The 17,665-nt window shown below is 39.4% G+C and overlaps 2 protein-coding genes across 6 annotated transcripts in view; one reads left to right on the top strand and one right to left on the bottom strand.

Moving 5' to 3' along the window:
- Window positions 1–5,385, top strand: part of nhsb (Nance-Horan syndrome b (congenital cataracts and dental anomalies)) — a 55,762-nt gene extending 50,377 nt beyond the window's left edge. For all 4 annotated transcript variants that reach the window (XM_052063009.1, XM_052063010.1, XM_052063008.1 and 1 more), the window contains one exon: window positions 233–5,385. In XM_052063009.1, the coding sequence (XP_051918969.1) occupies window positions 233–869 (637 nt within the window). In that variant the 3' untranslated portion in view covers window positions 870–5,385. The remainder of the gene's footprint in view (window positions 1–232) is intronic.
- Window positions 5,386–7,372: 1,987 nt separating this feature from the next.
- Window positions 7,373–17,665, bottom strand: part of scml2 (Scm polycomb group protein like 2) — a 48,195-nt gene continuing 37,902 nt past the window's right edge. Inside the window, exons 13-14 of one of the 2 annotated variants that reach the window (XM_052063128.1) lie at window positions 12,151–12,305; window positions 7,373–11,049 (exon numbers count right to left, since the gene is read on the bottom strand). In XM_052063128.1, coding sequence (XP_051919088.1) covers window positions 10,924–11,049; window positions 12,151–12,305 — 281 coding nt within the window. In that variant the 3' untranslated portion in view covers window positions 7,373–10,923. The remainder of the gene's footprint in view (window positions 11,050–12,150; window positions 12,306–17,665) is intronic. The other variant, XM_052063129.1, reaches the window with a different exon arrangement.

Here is a 17,665-nt window from a genome sequence, read left to right as displayed (position 1 = left end):
TAACGGGACAGAAGTAAAGCGCTTTGAGTACCTTCAAGGTTGAGAAGCGTAACAGAAGGGAAAGCTCATTCATGTCAATATAATATAGTGTGTTTATTCTTTGACTGGTATACGTATAATTTTTTTTTGTCAGTTTGTTCATTGTGGTGTTACACGAAAAGCACGTTCAGATCTTGATGCAGACAGTATTCACCCAGCTGTCTAAATCTTGGTTGTGACTTTTTCCATTCAGATCCAAGAGAAAGGTCCTGGGCCGTAAAGATTCGGGAGACTTAAATGTGAAGTCTCGTCTCTGCACCACAGCACCAGTGAACCCTGACAGTGTCGTCACCAATGCCATTATGCCACCACCCCCTCCACTCAACCCCCCAGCCACCATAGCCACTGCTTCCGGGTCACAACGTGTCCCTGTTCCAATCTATCGCAGCGCCAAGAAATCCAGTACATCCAATGAAGAGTTTAAACTCCTCTTGCTTAAGAAAGGCAGCCGATCTGATTCCAGTTACCGCATGTCAGCCACAGAAATTCTGAAGAGCCCTATAACTCCAAAGAGCCACGGGGAATCCATTCCGGAAGGCCCCATTGGCCAAGCCGAAGAGACCCCCGCAGTGCACCAGGAGCCGCCACTCTCCAACTTGGACCCAATCCAGATACCAGGCCTCTTTCCCAGGGCCAACTCTGAGAGCTTCACCCCCAAAATCCTGCCTATGACCGCTGCATCTCGACAGGGACGATCTCGGGTCCCACCAGTAGCCAACAGTAGTCGCTATAGTACTCGTAGCCGCCTCTACACTGCTCCCATGCAAGCCATTTCTGAAGGGGAAACAGAGAATTCAGACGGAAGTCCCCATGACGACAGATCTTCGTAGAATTTGTTGACATATATACTCTTTTTGGAAATGGCCCTCTTACTACTTTTATAATATTGGGTGCGTCCTGATGCCTTTTATCGAACGGACGCCAAAATCAAACTGTTGCGAAAATGTATTCGGAACTGTCGAGTTTCAGATGTTGTGAGGAACACAATGACAAAGGGTCATCTACAAAAAAAAGGTTTACCTTCAAACCATATGAAAAGGATAGCTCCTTGGTAGATAAAATATCTATTTTGATTGAACTCTCTTTTATATACGTTTAAAAAAAAGGAAATTAAGTCGCAAAAGAAAGAAAAGACATGACATTTTGTGAAAGAACTGCATGTACAAGCACATGCAATGTTCACTGCTATTTGTACTTCCTGTCTTGTTTGGTGTGGGTGTGTGTGCTGTTGAGGAACTGCTTTCTTTTGAAATTAAAATTAAAATTTAATTTAAAAAAAATATATATATACAGTATATATAATGCTCTTCCAACTGTTGGTGCCCAAGCAGTAACCAGACTTTGCAGTGAAGCGCATTATAAATATTCCTGCCGACAAGCAAAGTTTATCTTGTGCGTAGGTTACAAAACGGTCCCAACACAAAACCAAGTTGTTATTTCTGTCGGCAGACTTGGGATCAGGAGCATAGCATAAAAGACGACCACATAGTTCTTTACAGAAACCATATCATAAAATTTAATATGATGCATGTTTTTTTGTAAAACGTCTCCAAACATGATGCTAAAGTTTCATCGTGTTGCATGACCCGAATGGAAACATCCCCCTAGTTTCTCAACTGTCTGAACATTTTGTGGTTCCTTCGTATCATACGGAAAACGATCCTGTGAAATGTTTTAGCGACTGATTTATTTATAAAACACTTCCATTGATCCAATTTAATGTTTTGTTTTTTTCTGGGATTTTAAGTAGTAGACGGGGTCCATTTGTGGAAGACTATGGGACAATCGCAGTGGCCTTTCTTTGCTAGATTTGCTTGTGTTCAGTGTGATTGACTCTACATGGACCCTGGCCAGAAATATATTTGAAATGAAACTTCAAACCATGTCATGCTATTGTAACTTGAAGTAGAAAATTAGCATTTGGAGGCGATTTTAAAGGCACCATTCAGTTCAAATGGTGAAAAGTACTTTAGAGGGTCCTAAATCGTGTTGTCCAGAGAGTCATTTGCGAAGCTTTCCAATAAACGACCTCTCTTTTGCACTTGATAATTCTTCAAGAATATTCAAAAGAAGTTATATCTTATAATAAAATTCCATATGTCTATTTGTATTGAATATAAAGTCATATCTATATAAAACAATGAGAGGACATTTTTAACAAGAGTGTAGCAAAGAAGAACAGGTCTCACTGACATGACATACAATTCTTAACAATGAAAACTGTTCTCTCCTCGTTGCCTATCCTTCATTTGCACTGACCCAGTAGCACCAGACAGGTGAGAGCTCAATGCGCCATTTTATCTAACTTGACAAATATTATACAAGTTGAACATCCTCCCCAAGATTTAAACTTTGGACACCATTTACATACCAAGGTTACCTTCCTTTTCCAATTATAGTGGAGCAGTACATTTAGAGAATCAATGAGAGCAGTTATTCAAATGTTTTACATCAAGTGCCACCTAAAAATTTACTTAGCCCCCTCAAGTACCATCGTCATGACCAACATTAATCCTTCCGTGCATCCTGTAACCTGATAACACGATAAGCTGTCCATTATAGTAACCATCCCTGAAAGTGTTCAAATATGGCCCAAGTGTTCATTATCAAGTATCAAAGTATTGCACATGGGGCTCTAAACTGTTTTATTTTGATATTTGGGGGGGGGGGCATTTACATCTCAATCTATTTTGTTTTTAAACAATGTCGAGCATTTGGTTCATTGGTAATTGTAAGATATTTTTTCTTCCCCTTAACAAAATTAAAATGTGCATTTACAACAGTAAAAGTACTTCCATTTCTCAGAATGAGTAGCAAATTTTATGCTCTCCTTCGCTTCCTGAAGTAACGCCAGAATAGAAAGGAGCTGATGTTAGCAGTGCTCATCAGCCATCTTATCTGCCTCATAACCGAGTCTTGAATATTTATTCAGCAAACGTAGACACACTAATTTCCGTGGCTTGTTGCAAAATTTGAGGGATGGGTGGCTCTCCCCTAAATGTGATATCATATTGGTTGTATTGCCTCCTCCAGAAGCCACTTTTCAAACGAATGTTATGCATGTCCCTCCTCTACCATGCTGCGGTACCTGAACATTTCCTTAAACAGACACATTTTTTGTCAAGGGGAAAGGTCATCGGGCTCATGCACTGACTGCTCACACCAACAATGAGAGGCCGAGGTGTCGTGTCGCTTTGCCTGCAGTGACGTGGTTTTGAAAATGTGACATTTTAAAACCTTGATATACCTTGAAACCGGTAATTGGGCCATGCCTCTTGTGAACCATTGATACATTATGCACAATTTGCACATTTACGCTGCACTTAAATATAGAACATAAAAAAACTACTTGTTGGTTCAATTCAAATGTATTGCACATAAAAGCAGACCTAAAAAAACGAAGAAACAATTGCTAAAAATCAAATGAATTCAACCTCACAGTGAAATACAACTGAAGTGAACTAGTGATGTGATTCTTTCTTGCACCACTAGAGGGAGATAACAGCTTGATCTCTCACCTGCCTATCACAGCAAACGTTACCCACATTCAGAGACCGCACTTCAATCAAAACCATTCACTGTATTCTGTGAATACTTCGCCAAACATTTTGTTGTTTTCCTGTAAATGCTGGATAGATAGATAGATAGATAGATAGATAGATAGATAGATAGATAGATAGATAGATAGATAGATAGATAGATAGATAGATAGATAGATAGATAGATAGATAGATAGATAGATAGATAGATAGATAGATAGATAGATAGATAGATAGATAGATAGATAGATAGATAGATAGAGATAGAGATAGAGATAGAGATAGAGATAGAGATAGATAGTAGACCAACACATGTTCAGCAAACCTGAACTACAGAAGTGACACTGTGTAACTTGGAGTGAGTAAAAAGCTGTGAATTGCGCAAATTTTACATTCATGACACTCACATGGCTTCATGGCACTTGTTCTTGACCATTGTTTTATTTGTTGTGTTTTCTATCACATGCAATAAGACACAAATGAAAAAAGAAGGGAAAAAAAACGACTCCACCATATGTGTATTTTTTAATCTGAGGGATGTCTCCAAATGAGAAAAGAATTTGTATTTTCTGTTCTAATGTCAAGTTCAATAGTGTGTTCAATAGATGTACAAACTGTCTGGCTAATTCTGTTCTGTATAGTTGTGATCACAACAGGGGTTTATCTTGTACTGTATATCTTACTCACTGGACAATCATATGTTTTAAGAGACTGAAAAGAAAATTCTATCGAGAAATCAGAACACTTGTGGTGCTGGGTCCTAGACTTGCTTGAGCCGCAAAAGTTGGTCTGGGAGATATTTTTACTTTCAATTGGAAAAGGACAGCTTGAAAAATAAATGAGTGACCGTAAAAGGCTCAAAAGTGACTTGTAAAATAGTCATTCTACTTTTGTTATTCTTAAAACTTGAATTCCCATTTAATATTGTAGGCAATGGATGTGAATGGGTTATTTCTCCGTCACTTGAAGAATGCAATGTGAAGATTCTATTTTAAAACTTGGGAAAAAAACAAACAAACAAAAGAACACATAAAGCTTTGAAGATTTGTCAGGTGTGTTCGTTTTCGACGAGTTTGTATTATTTCTCAATTCAGTGGGTACATGACACTATTGGCTCAGTAAAACAAGAAAGTGGGGTTACCATTCAAAATCAATGTAAACTCTTATTTATAAAACGAAAAAGTCTCATTTTATTTGGGAAAGCAGCAAAACCAAGATTCTTAAATTCATGACGAAATTGGTTCAAGTGTTTTAATGTTTGCATTCAATTTTGCTGTAATGAGCTATGACAGACACTGGACATTTTTTTCAAAGGTGTACAGTATGGAATAGCACTAAACAGAGTTTAAACATTTCAAATATATGTGAGACAGTAACTGTCTATTTAAAAGAAGCTCCAAGTTTAAAGGACATGACAGATTTGAATCGTTTTTGTATTTTTGTATAAACTTGTAAATACATTTTTAAAAGAAAACAATGTTGAAATTCTTTCTTTTGTAAAATAACCAAATAAAAGAATGAAAGCAAACAATTTGTCGGATTAATTCCAATCGACTGTTGTTGTTGTTTGTTTTTTTTAGAACAGTCATGGGCTAGATGAAGAAAGTGAACACAAAGATGAAAGAAGAAATGCAAAAAGAGAAGAGAATAGCGATCCCTACCATTTATACTACACAAATTCCCCACAAAGTCTCTTTACACATGTCAGAGGCCTGGGGTTCGGTATCTGATAATAAACTACTCAAGTACAGTTATTCAGTATTTGTGCTTCATTTTCATCCAAGCATTGTTAAATTCTATTAAAAACGCTGAATCACAAGTGCACCAAAATAATATCAACACTAGATGGAAGCATAAACCCACTGTATGATATACCCTGACAGCGGTACAAAACCACACCGCCGCTGTTTTCAAGGTTGCACTAGTACAAATGCTACTGCCAGTGATGGGAAGTAACGAGATACAAATACCGCACTTAGATAAGTCCTCGTGTATCTATACTCCAATTGGACGTGTGTTTTTCTGAGGATTTACGCTCAATTAACTTCATTTGAAAACAGAGACTTGGAGTCAAAATGGGCTCCTTAATTAATCTCACCCTTTCTCAGGTGACGACACGACATCCACTGAGAGACGTCACGTCAACTGCAGTTCGAGATTTTGATTGATTGAATGAGGTGTTAGAGGCTGAAATACAAATCGTTTTTTACCAGTGTCACGCCTCCCAAGCAGCAACGCCAATTTGTGCCTCTGGAGTTGGGAGGCACAAACAGACCAAAAATTAAAGAAACTCACCAATTTATTTTGTTAAGTGTATTTGAAACGTTGGTCTTCTAGCCACTCACTATCGCCAATGTGCAGCCGGGCGTGTTATTTGGTAACTGGTATTTAATTGGTGACTTCATTATGCTACAATTCGAGAAGCTATCAATTCATAGGGGGATTTTAAAAAAGCATGGGGAGCTCTTCATAACTAATATTTCTCCGATAGCAAGAAAAAAAAATTACAAAAAGGTTGAAATATAAATGCAACTGTCGTACTCACGCAAATGATTACATGTGTAGACTGCGACAGCCGTGTTTAGCTCTGCAAACTTGCTCTGACCGACCAGAGGCTGGGCGACTTGCTGTGATCGTTTGCTATGTGATTGGCTCCCCAAATAATGAAGGTCCTTCATGTCCCACGGCTCAGCACGACTGATTCTGAAGGCCATGGACAGATTACATTGACAGAGCAACACGGACGCTGAAATGTGATTGAACATCAACGATAATATCCACTTGCACGAACTGGAGGCAGTGCGGCAAAGAGAAACACTTAAAAACAAAAAAGGAGAATAGACTGTTGGGAATAAATTAATACAACCTTGTGGAACAAGTACGTAAATTTAGGTTGTAAATTTACAATGCTCAGAGTATGATGGATGGGGAGGATTACGTTGTGGCCGTAACAGGTGAAAAAGAATCCCGCAAGGTCAATGTATTCTTTCCAAGTATTGTATCCTGCACCTGAATTTGTCTAAGCTACTACTAAAAATGCATGACTCATAACGTGACTGGTAAACAAATAGCCGATACTTTTCCATTTGACAGGCTGAAAATTTTGTTTCAGAGGTGTATTCATTCAAATATTGAAGAGGATGTTTTTCCTCAACTCTACTGTCAACTACGTACTACAATATGATATTTGGAACAAGACTTAATTAAGCAATGTATCAATTATTTGTATCCCTCGTTCACCCCTACAGCCAGAACACACAATCCCCACCACGCGGCAGTGCTCTTTGATATTTCGGTGTAAGAATTCATTATTGACGAAGTAGGCGTGTAGTAGCCAATTTTTCAGTACGGTGGCGGGGGCCCTAAGGGAGAACAAGAAAATGAATGGGGGAAATTCTGCATCATAAAAATGTTTTTTGTCAAGTCGTGATGAACAAACGCTGATTGTTTTTCTTCAATCTTTGAACTTTTCAAACGGTAGAGTCAGCAACATTTTAGACAACAAATGACTGGATTTCTCCCCCAACAAATGTACATTTTCCAACAAACATTACATCCAGATTTTTTTGTGCTTTGTGCTGTGTGTGCGCGCATGTCATCTTGCAGACAAGGAACTTTTGAAGTGAGTTGAGGGGCCTGTTTTAGACAAAAGTCGCGACCGGCCCCCATTTTATGGCACCTGTGGGCAATTTCAATCCTGTATTGGTGGCAGGGCTGTGTTCCGATCTGTAAAAAAAAAAAAGGTTGGGGCTCAGTGATGTTCTTGGCCTCAGGTCACAAAAAGTAAAACAATGTCAAGTGCAAATGTTTAATTGTGTGAATGCATATCAAACATACATAAGCATTTTTTGAGCGGAGAGTAAAAAGTTTATATGTACACACAAGATGCTGCAGGGCATTAAATGACAAGGCCTTTCATATTTACATACTTTAGTTGGGTTGTATGGTAGCTCCTCTATGATGTAGAATAAACACAAACAACACTGTAAAAGATCCTCTAAGAAGCTACTAAAACCTGAGTTTCACGTTAAAGCCAGAATGGTTTCAAGTATGAACTGGTTACCACAATGGAGAGCAACAATGTGGAACGGGGGGCGATGGAAAATACTTTGAAAGGTGTTCTGAAGCCTAAAAAGCAAAACGGCTAATGGCAAATCAGTAATTAGTCTGACACTAGAAGTAATGGTGTCGTTTTTGACAGAAAAATGCAAACACTTACATTTGATGGGCTTTTCTCACAGCATTAGATCGGTCGCAACGCAACTGTTCTTGTTGCCATAGAAGAGGTTTCACCTTTCAGCCAAGCAGGCTTCATTCATCACTTTGTGCACAATGGCTGTGAAAAGAAATAGCAGCTCCTGATTGGGTGTTCGTGTGCAAAACCAAATATTTGCGGTTGGTTTGACTCTTTTAGGATGTAAAAGAGTAAAGCTGCCTCATTTAAGTCTTTTAAGATGGCTTGGAGAGGCCTCTGCTTAACAACAACCATCGTTTGGGTGGAATAGGAGCGTCTCAGCCAAAGCAAAAAATTACCGCCACGAAGACTCCAAACAACACAAACACATCTTATGTTGTGTTAAATTATGTCAACCTAAATTGCAACAGGACTTTGACCAAAGCCCAATTAAACTTAGCGCGCAAAATATCCTCTCATTTCGACTTATCTGGAAGATGGATTTCCACACCATCTGTTCAGCGAGAGCTTTACTATCTAGCCAATGTGCAAAACACCTAAGACCACCAGAACAGACCGGTTGCAACCAATGTAATGCCTTGAGAGTCCAATAACCTGGATGAATGAGAATATCCAAAGGCTTGTTACACTTTATTACAAAACAAAATGAGTAAGAAACTTTTGGCATCATTGAACAAACCTCCCTTTGTGCTGGGAACACTTTTTGCACAGCAGTTTGGCAGTGCATTACGTTGCCTTTATTTCAATGTCAATACTTGCAAGGTTCCAGTCATCATGTTTCAGGAGCGTGCAACTGATAATACGAAGGTCAAACTCAAGGTAAAAGCGTTGAGCTCATGGAACAGAGACAAGTAACACATTTTCTGCAATTCCAGCCGGAGTGCAAGATCTTCCTCAAAAACGATGGATTCATTATTTTGCAATGTTGGTCGGTAATTTGAAACAACCTCGCCCCCCCTTAAGACATTCGGGCATTTCGGCCTCACGTCTCATACACATGACTAGGGCGGTACCTTTATTTGACGACTAATGACAGTCGAAGAAGCAATCAGTCAGAAATGTTATTGCATTGGTAAGCGAACATCACAGTAGTGTGCTCGCTGTCAGTGTAAAAATGGTGAAACAGTAAAAGCTACAGTGTTTATCTGAGGTTGTGTGCGCTTCAAAGTAATTAATGTAATTAAATAATGGCCTGTTGTTGTTCACACTAAGGCAAAAAAGACTAATACAAAATCATGCCTCTGCTCGGATATTGGGTACTAACACTTCGGCTAAGGATCAATAAACGTACTGTTTTAATGTAAAGTAAATGTTTGGTAACATAAAAAAAACCATAAGGTCATGAGCAAACTTCCTCCTCTGAAACCAACACCATAGACCAAAAAGTTGATCTCAAACTTATATTTCTGATGATTTATCAGTTCAAACGGAATCTTTTTTTGTCAGCCAAGTCCTACATTTTTGAAACTGTGCAGGGGTGTCCAAACTTTTTCCTCTGATGATAGGAGGAAAAAAAAACAAACAACAAAAACAAGGATTCCACGGTCACTGAATTATCTCCAAATACGAGAATGTTACAAAGAGAAATTCTGTTCTCCATTTTGCTTCTACATCCAGCCTTGAGATATGAACACGCTTGAGACTAAAATCATTTTTCCCCGTTGAAATGAATGGATATGCTTTTAATCCGTACCAGCCTTCCTAAAAGCTGACCTTTTTTTTTAAAGTGTTTTTGGTATGAAATACACTAATATAAAATATTTTAAAAATAAACAGTTAAGACATTATTCAATAGCATCGAAAGAAGTTAACATGTTTCATGGGAAACTGCGCTACACCTTCTGATGTGCACGCCTTGGCCACCCGCAGGCAGAGGATAAGAAATATATGCCGGCGGAGTATTGTCAGATGGTCTATCGAGATGCTTGTGGTCAAATGCCTTTTGCCTTCAGGTGTCCAACACTGCAATGTTTTTGTCATAGTTTGTGAACACTTAGCTCCACACACTTAACTACGGCACAGCTTTGTGGTTGTTTGAAATAAAACACAACATTTAATTTGATGGTAAGCCTCAACTGGGAGTGGCATTCAACAGCTTGAAGCTACTTTTTTGGGAAGAATTGTTTATTATCTACCAAATCGCTGCTCGTTGTGGAGCTGAGTTCACTGCCACCATACAGCGGTCACATCTCAAATTTTTGCTGACAGGCCAAAGCAAAAAAAACAAACAAACAAAAACACAACAAATAAACCCTAATAATAATAATAATAATAATGATGTCAAATGATGACAAGTCAAAGCAAATATATATATATATATATAATAATGATGGCTCATATCCCCCAAAACGTCGCAAGATGGGTTATGGGGCATCACTGTAGCAACACAACAAGGAGCAGCAATCTTGGTGGATTTTTCTAAGAAACATGTTATATGCACTTCAAGCTCTAAAATCCCTCATAAGAGTTTCTTTCATTTACGAGAAAACAATTGCTGGCTGAAATACATGACTTATTCTACTACCGACATTGCTCTTCGCAAGAATAATGTTTGATTGGCGCGATTTAAAGTGAGTTTTTTAGGGCACCGTGTTCTCCAAAAGGGCCATTTTCCTACGCAAAAAGCTCAATTTCTTCAGATTTCTGGCTGTATTGTGCTCAGATTAAAGCGGCCTTTCCAAGGGCTCACTTTTGACAGATTTTCATTTTTTTTGGAAATGCCGTCACGTTGCGCATCACTTTCCTTGTGTCTTGACATAAGACGTGTTTGTTGTTAGTGATGTCGCAACCCGCCACTTTCCATGCTGCCCCTCTACTCTTTCGGTTATTTTTAGCATGTTGTGCGGGCCTCTAGAAAATGGACGGTAGGCCGCAAATTTCCCCCCGGCTCTAGTTTGGACACCCCTGCAGTGTCAGTTCATGTATTTGTCTTCATCGTCATTTTCATAATCTTGAAAGTCTGGGAAAAAAAAACCAAAGGTGTTGATTGACAATAGCCTGCAGACTTCTAAAATTCCCCAAAATGTCCATACATTATCTACAGTCCATAAAACAGCGCACAGAGAGGTGTTCTGATGGTTTCCGTCAGTGCTTCCCCTCCTGGATGGATACTTGTGTTTTTGCTTGTGAGAAGAGAGCATATCGGTCCTTTCATTGTTTGGTCTGTTTCAGCTTCTCGATGTGATGACAAAGTTTGAGCGCGGGTCCCAGCTTGAGTCCCATGTACTTCATAATGACGTCACTGCGCAGCAGCATCAGAGCCTTGCCATCAATTTCCTGCAGGGAGAGCAACACACATGTTAGCAGGCAACTGGATGACAAGCGCTTCAACCCCAGGCTCCAAACAACGTTGACTGAAAAGGCGGTGCTGGCTATACATTCCAGACTGCGTGGATTCGAGCAAAGGAAGTGGCTGGCTTGAGGGTGGTCGCCTCCACCCCGAGAAGCTCTGGCCTCTTAAAAACTGTCATTCGATCAACACTATTTGTAGCTACCTTTAGAGGTGTGCAATATGGACAAAATGTAACGGGTACAGGTAATTTCCTATCCTGAGAATGATAGATTTTCCAATTTTAGTATTTTTACTAAGAATTTGAATGAATAATGAATAACATGTAATCTATAGTTATGTAATCATAATTTGAATGAAGAGTGAAGTAAAGGACACGCGTGGCTGAGAGAACGTTATTCTGTGGGAATTATAACATCTCATATGCGCAATAAAATGCAACGTCTCCAAGTGTATATTGATATTGATTGATAAGGTTTATATGCATGCTTGGTGTACATTATTAGTGTTAAGATTCGTTCCACTCAACACTCTCTCATGCATTCCCAATCCAACTCTGTCAAAACTTTGACAGAAGTGAGTTTTTTTGTTTGTGTTTTTAAAGTCATCACTTCATGGCAAAGAAAATAATGATATTACCAGACATTGTCATTTAAGGTCAAAGGGCATCATGCATAAATCTAATTTCAATGTTGCTGATACATATGGCCTAATTCTGAAGGGAAATTCATCAGATCTTGTTTTTTTGTATTTGACTGTTGTAAAGTTGAACAAATTGTGAAGGAATACATTCTCCTTGAGTGTTTAACTAACTTTTGTAAAGTAATCCGCATTTCTACCTGTAATTTATATTTCTGTTTTAAGAGTTAGAGGACCAAAACAGAAGCAATTTTGTTCATGATAGCCGTATATATTTTTTTTAATTGTCCAATTAATTGCTTTTTCTGACGAATACCAGAAATAAATTGCATGACCTAAAAAAAATATATATATATATATATATAATATAAACAAAACAAAACAACAGGGGATGGCCCAATGAATAAATGAAGTAAACAAGTTGGAATTGATAGAACCAAAATACTCACGTGCTTCCGAAACAGCTCCACGTGTGGACCAAGGGTGTGTGGGTCAGCATCTTGGACAAACCGGATCACGTCATCCACTGACCAGGAAGACGCATCGTTCCCTGAACTCTCTTTGTCTTGTGTCGCGTGCTCTGGGCCTGTTGTTGAACTAGCTGCTGAGGAAAGAAGACAACGATCATGCTTGCAAAATTTCAGGCTTCTCACAAAAAGTATACACACATACATGTACATAATGGCAGGCTTTAGTTATAGCGTTGAGGGCCCCCGCATGGTTGCCATATTGGCCAAACGTGCCTTTGATTTTGAATAAATCGCCAATGGTGTCACCGGCAAAGGATCCCCATTCCACTACACTTCTTTCTCAATACTTCACTATGGGAACCGCATGTGTAGGGATCTTCCGCTCACCTTTTCTGCGTCTTACATGGCGATGGGAAGCAAAAATATCTCATTTGTACTCATCACACCAAAGGACAGATTTCCACTGGTCTAATGTCCATTGTCTGTGTTCCTTGGCCCATGCTAATTTCTTCGTCTTGTTGGTCTTCCTTAGAAGTACTTACTTTGCAGCAATTCGACCATAAAGTCCCGATTCACACGGTCTTCTCTTGACGGTTGATGTTGAGATGTGTGTGCTACTTGAACTTTGTGAGGCATTTAAGTGGGCTCCAATTTGCGGTGCTGTTGTTAAGTTGCGGTTTCTGAGACTGGTCATACAGATGAAGTTACCCTGTGCAACAGAGGTGACCCGAGATCTTCCTTTCCTGGGTCGGTCTTGATGAGTGCCAGTTTCATCATAACGTTTGATGGTCTCTGTTACTGAACCTGGGGATACTTTCAAAGCTCTTGAAATGTTTCGGACTGAATGACCTTCGCTTCTTAAAGCAATGATCGACTGTCGTTTTTCTTCGCTTAGTTGAGGAGTTTTTGCCATAATATAGATTCGAACAGCAGTCAAATATGGTTGCCAACTCTGTTTCACAACTCAAGCGAAGCTCTCAAACACAATTAAAAAGTCAAGAAATTCAAGCATTTAACTGTTGATAATGCGCAGCTGTGCTGTTAAATCCAGGTCATAAAACATCATCCGCATCATAAAGCTGACAAGAGCAAATACCATGATGTGCAAAGCTACCATCTGGGCAAAAGGGTGCTGAAGCACCTAAATCAGGGGTCGCCAACCTTTCTGAAGCTGAGAGCGACTTCTTCAGTCCTGATTATTGCGAACGACTACCGCTTTGGTACGCACATCTGACAGAACAAATGTCAAAACAATTATCCTTGTTCATCGATTCATGCTAGTCATTGTGGCAAAGATATTAATCATGTTAACAATTGCTCACCTACATCCACGCCAGTGATCACCTTCTATACCATTCCTAGAAAATCAACACGACCCCTCACCGTTGAGTTATTCTTCGTACGGGATCGCGGGTTACAAATGTCGTCTTTAGGGGCTACCCGGCGTCCGTGTGTAACCCACATCAAGAAAGACAAATCTTGAAAGCTAGTAAAATGCATGAGTAAGTTAAGACAGTTCAATTCTAATATTTGGTTAAATAATTATTTAATATACCGTATTTTCACGACTATAAGGCGCCATTAAAAGTCTTAAATTTTCTCCAAAATGGACAGGACGCCTTATGGTGCGGAGCGTCCTTTATATGCGCTGAGTTCCAAAATCTGACTGACAGCCGACACGCTGTTTATATAGAGAAAAGGCGGAAGTGACTGTGGCCAGGCATGCGGGAAAGAAGTCGGCCAATCAGGGAAGGGTGGGCGTGTATATATACATATATGGAGAGGGAGAGAGAGAGAGAGGACAGACAAGCTAGTCCGCCAATGGTGAAGGGTGGGTGTGTAAGTGGACGCCTCAAGCCAGTACCAACACTTGTATAGCGTGTTGGCAATGTGCATTGTTGCAAAACAACTCCGGTTTTGGTTTCTAAGAACCCCTGAAAATAAATTCGACAAAAAGACACGCCTACGAAGCTCAGTTCAAACTTAAAGCCACCGGTTATGCTTTTGGCATGCATGCCCATCTCACAGCAGCGGTGAAAAAACAAGTCAAGCAAATGAACTCTGAGCTTGCCGTTATTCCCGGAGGGTTGACTAAAGAACTCCAACCGCTGGACATTGGCATCAAGCGGGCGTTCAAAGTAAAGTTGCAAACGGCATGGGAACAATGGATGATCGGTGGCAAACACAACTTTACAAAGAGTGAGAGGCAGCGCTTGGCGAGTTACGCCACAATACGCAACAACGAGAGGGAACGCGGCGTTTTTGATGGATTACGGTACTTGCACAATTGTTCAATTCTTTCTACACACACGCGCGCTGCCACCATGTTTCGCTCTGTTCTTTACTTTCAAATGTGGGAAAGCTTCACACGAGAGAAATGTTGACTTTGCTGTTGCTACTCCTTCTTTCCGCTCGGCAATGCGTAGCAACTCACACTAGCATGTGATGCATTCAATGACAACTGAGATGTGCAGTCCCCTGCTTCTGATACGGAGGATGAGGACTTTGATGGATTTCTGGGTGATGATTGATCGAAAAACGTGAGAACATTGTACGATGGCTAAATAAAATACAGCCAAACTCAGTTCTGCTTTCGTTGCCTTTTTAAAAACGTGTTTTTATCTTATCTGTATGTCTTGGCATGCTACCGTATGCTTCAAGCTAACGTGTTAAGAGGGCGCGCATGCATGCCGTATGTTTAAGCTGGCGTATGTTTTACCACTGTAAAACTGCGGCCATTCGTACGGTGCGTCCTGTGTATGTGTAAAATACAGAAATGTCACCCATTAATGAGACTGCGGCCATTAGTACGATGCGTCGAATAGTCGTGAAAATACGGTAGTATGATAGAAAGGTCATTTGATTGCCAATCAATACACCGATACAAAGTAGTGTACTGTCCCTTTAAGAAGGCACTTGCCGCACCTGGCATCATATATATATATATATATATATATATATATATATATATATATATATATATATATGTGTGTGTGTGTGTGTGTGTGTGTGTGTGTGTGCGTGTGTGTGTGCGTGTGTGTGTGTATATGTGTGCATGGAGCAGAGAGCAGAGGAGACAAACAGAGTTAAATCCAAACGTCCTAAATGGTTGATGATTAACAAAGAACATATTTGATCAATCTATGAGCGTTTTGGTAAGTTGGAAAGTTTCATACCATAACTTTGTTGTGATGCTCCATGTGTGGATGCAATGTTACCATCGTAGCTGTGTGAGGATGATGCACACTAATTGCACTATTTTCTTCATTAGATTTATGTAGACATATTGATTTACTGTTTTTGTGACTTGTTGTGCAGGTCAGTTGTTTTTTGTTCTTTGGTATTTTTTGCGTTGGAACACACTAAACTCTGAAGAGAAATACTGGGACGCATTGAACTCTCTGAACAGAAGTGACGCATTTTTATATCACAATTGACATTGTCGTGATTCAGACATTTTTATTCTGGACTTTCAATGATAGAATCAAAAGAAGAGGAAAAAAACAGGGGGAAAAAAAACAATATTTGTGTGTCTTTGTGCATGTTAGTAATGTTTTTTGGGTGTGTTAATGTACACTGCGACCTAATCATCCTATCGGTTTCATTTTCACAAAAAGTATTTAAAAAATAAAATAAAGCAGGTACATCTTTAACCTATGGTGGTGCGTGACATGCGTTACCGGAAGTTGTTAGCGCTCAGCAGTCTGCAATTGCAGCTTGTGATCAGAGCTGTTGCGCCATATCTTTTATCGTTATCATTATTCTCATTCAGAGTTTGTTTCGTGTTCAATTCACCGAGGGCACAGGCAAAGAATAGGAATCTAGGGGGCCGAGGGAAGCACTTTAAAACGGTACGTGTGAGCTACAATAGTGAACAGGCTGCAAAAGTGCATCGCATGCCTCCGTGTCAGGCTGTTGTTCATCATGGCATGCGTGTGCATGTGCGGTAACAGGTTGATCGCGGGAGGTTGGTTGATCGAAAAGTCGATCTTCGATCCAAAAAGTTTGGGGACCCCTGGTTTAGACAATTAAAGACTAATGTAACCAAACTATAAAAAGCAAATAACACATCTGACTAGGTAGGGTGTGTTACACAAAAGAAATGACCTCTAATGCTACATTCAGGGTATTTACAAAATTGTGAGTAATTGTTTTGTTTACTTCAAGTAAAATGTTCTGTGATTGAAACTCCCTGCTCTCTGGCTTAACTCTATGTTACCCCACTTAACTCATTCACTCCCAAAGACGTATTTGGATGTCTTTTCAGATGCCACAGATCTCAGCTCCTCATTTTATATTGACTGTATTTCAAAAGGGCAATTAACTTTCAGAGTTAATTAAGTCCTAGAATTGACTCAGCAGCAAGATGGTGAAGGTGTACTAGCGATGAAGTTGACACATACAGGCACATTTGTGGCACCAGCACCAAATTACAAAAAAACGGCTGTTTTTATTTTAAATAAATTGTTACCCAATAATTGTATGAATATTTCTTCTAACTGTCGATCACAAACACACACACACACACACATACGTGTTTTGGTGCATTTTCAGGACGTCCGTTTGTTCACCCGACATATGGGTACATGCCTTTCCCGTGGTCCTACAGGCTCCAAAAAAATATGGTAACCATGAAAAAAAATCAGGAAGACAGCCATCTACTCAGATTTTGGCTAGGACGTAATTTTTTTTTGATTTATGACAAAACTACTACATATGAGGACATTGACAGGTTTTTGTGTATTATGGAGACAGTCACCTCAAACACACTACCATTTCATGTTTTTGTGAATTTTGAGCCCCCTGGATACACATCATTTTCAAGTATATATTACTTATGAAGACCAGCTAAGAGTAAAGTGTGTATTTTTAAATTGACTCATGTTACATACCAACAGTATATGTTAGGCACATGTGTCCAATTGTCATGCTCAGGCATGGGGAGAACTCTACAAAGGAAGGATGCCCAGATTCAAACATTCAAATATCAATTGCTGAACTGTGAGGCGAATGTGCCAAACAGTCATTATACCCGTCATCCCTCAAATATTCACATTAATAATACAAGATAGTAAAATAAGCTGTGAAGAAGAAGAGACGGTTAAATATGTGGTCAGTCCACTTTCTTATTTTTTAATTGCTGACAATATGAAATTATGAACACAGAAAACATGCCACCTCCTCTCCATGACACAAAGCACTGCAATAGATGAGGGTTGTTTGAACTGAAGAAGATTATGTCAAAATGTGAATACTGCGATGAAGAATTTTTAATGAATCTGGCCATATATTGTGCCATGTGTGTAGCAACTTCTTTAGCTACCGTTAGACAAAAGCAACTTTTCAAAAAGTATTGAAATTCTTGAAATAGGATGAATTCAAATGTTTTAGGGTTTTTCCAAAATATCACCTCAAACCTAATAAGCCTATCTTTTGTGAGAAGTTTGTATATCGTACGTACGTTTATATACAGCAGGAGTGTCCAAGGTCGGTC

The sequence above is a fragment of the Hippocampus zosterae genome, chromosome 4 (genome assembly GCF_025434085.1).
Source record: "Hippocampus zosterae strain Florida chromosome 4, ASM2543408v3, whole genome shotgun sequence".
NCBI lineage: Eukaryota > Metazoa > Chordata > Actinopteri > Syngnathiformes > Syngnathidae > Hippocampus > Hippocampus zosterae.
Note: the sequence above shows the minus strand (reverse complement) of the source record. Positions and strands in the feature narration are given on the sequence as shown.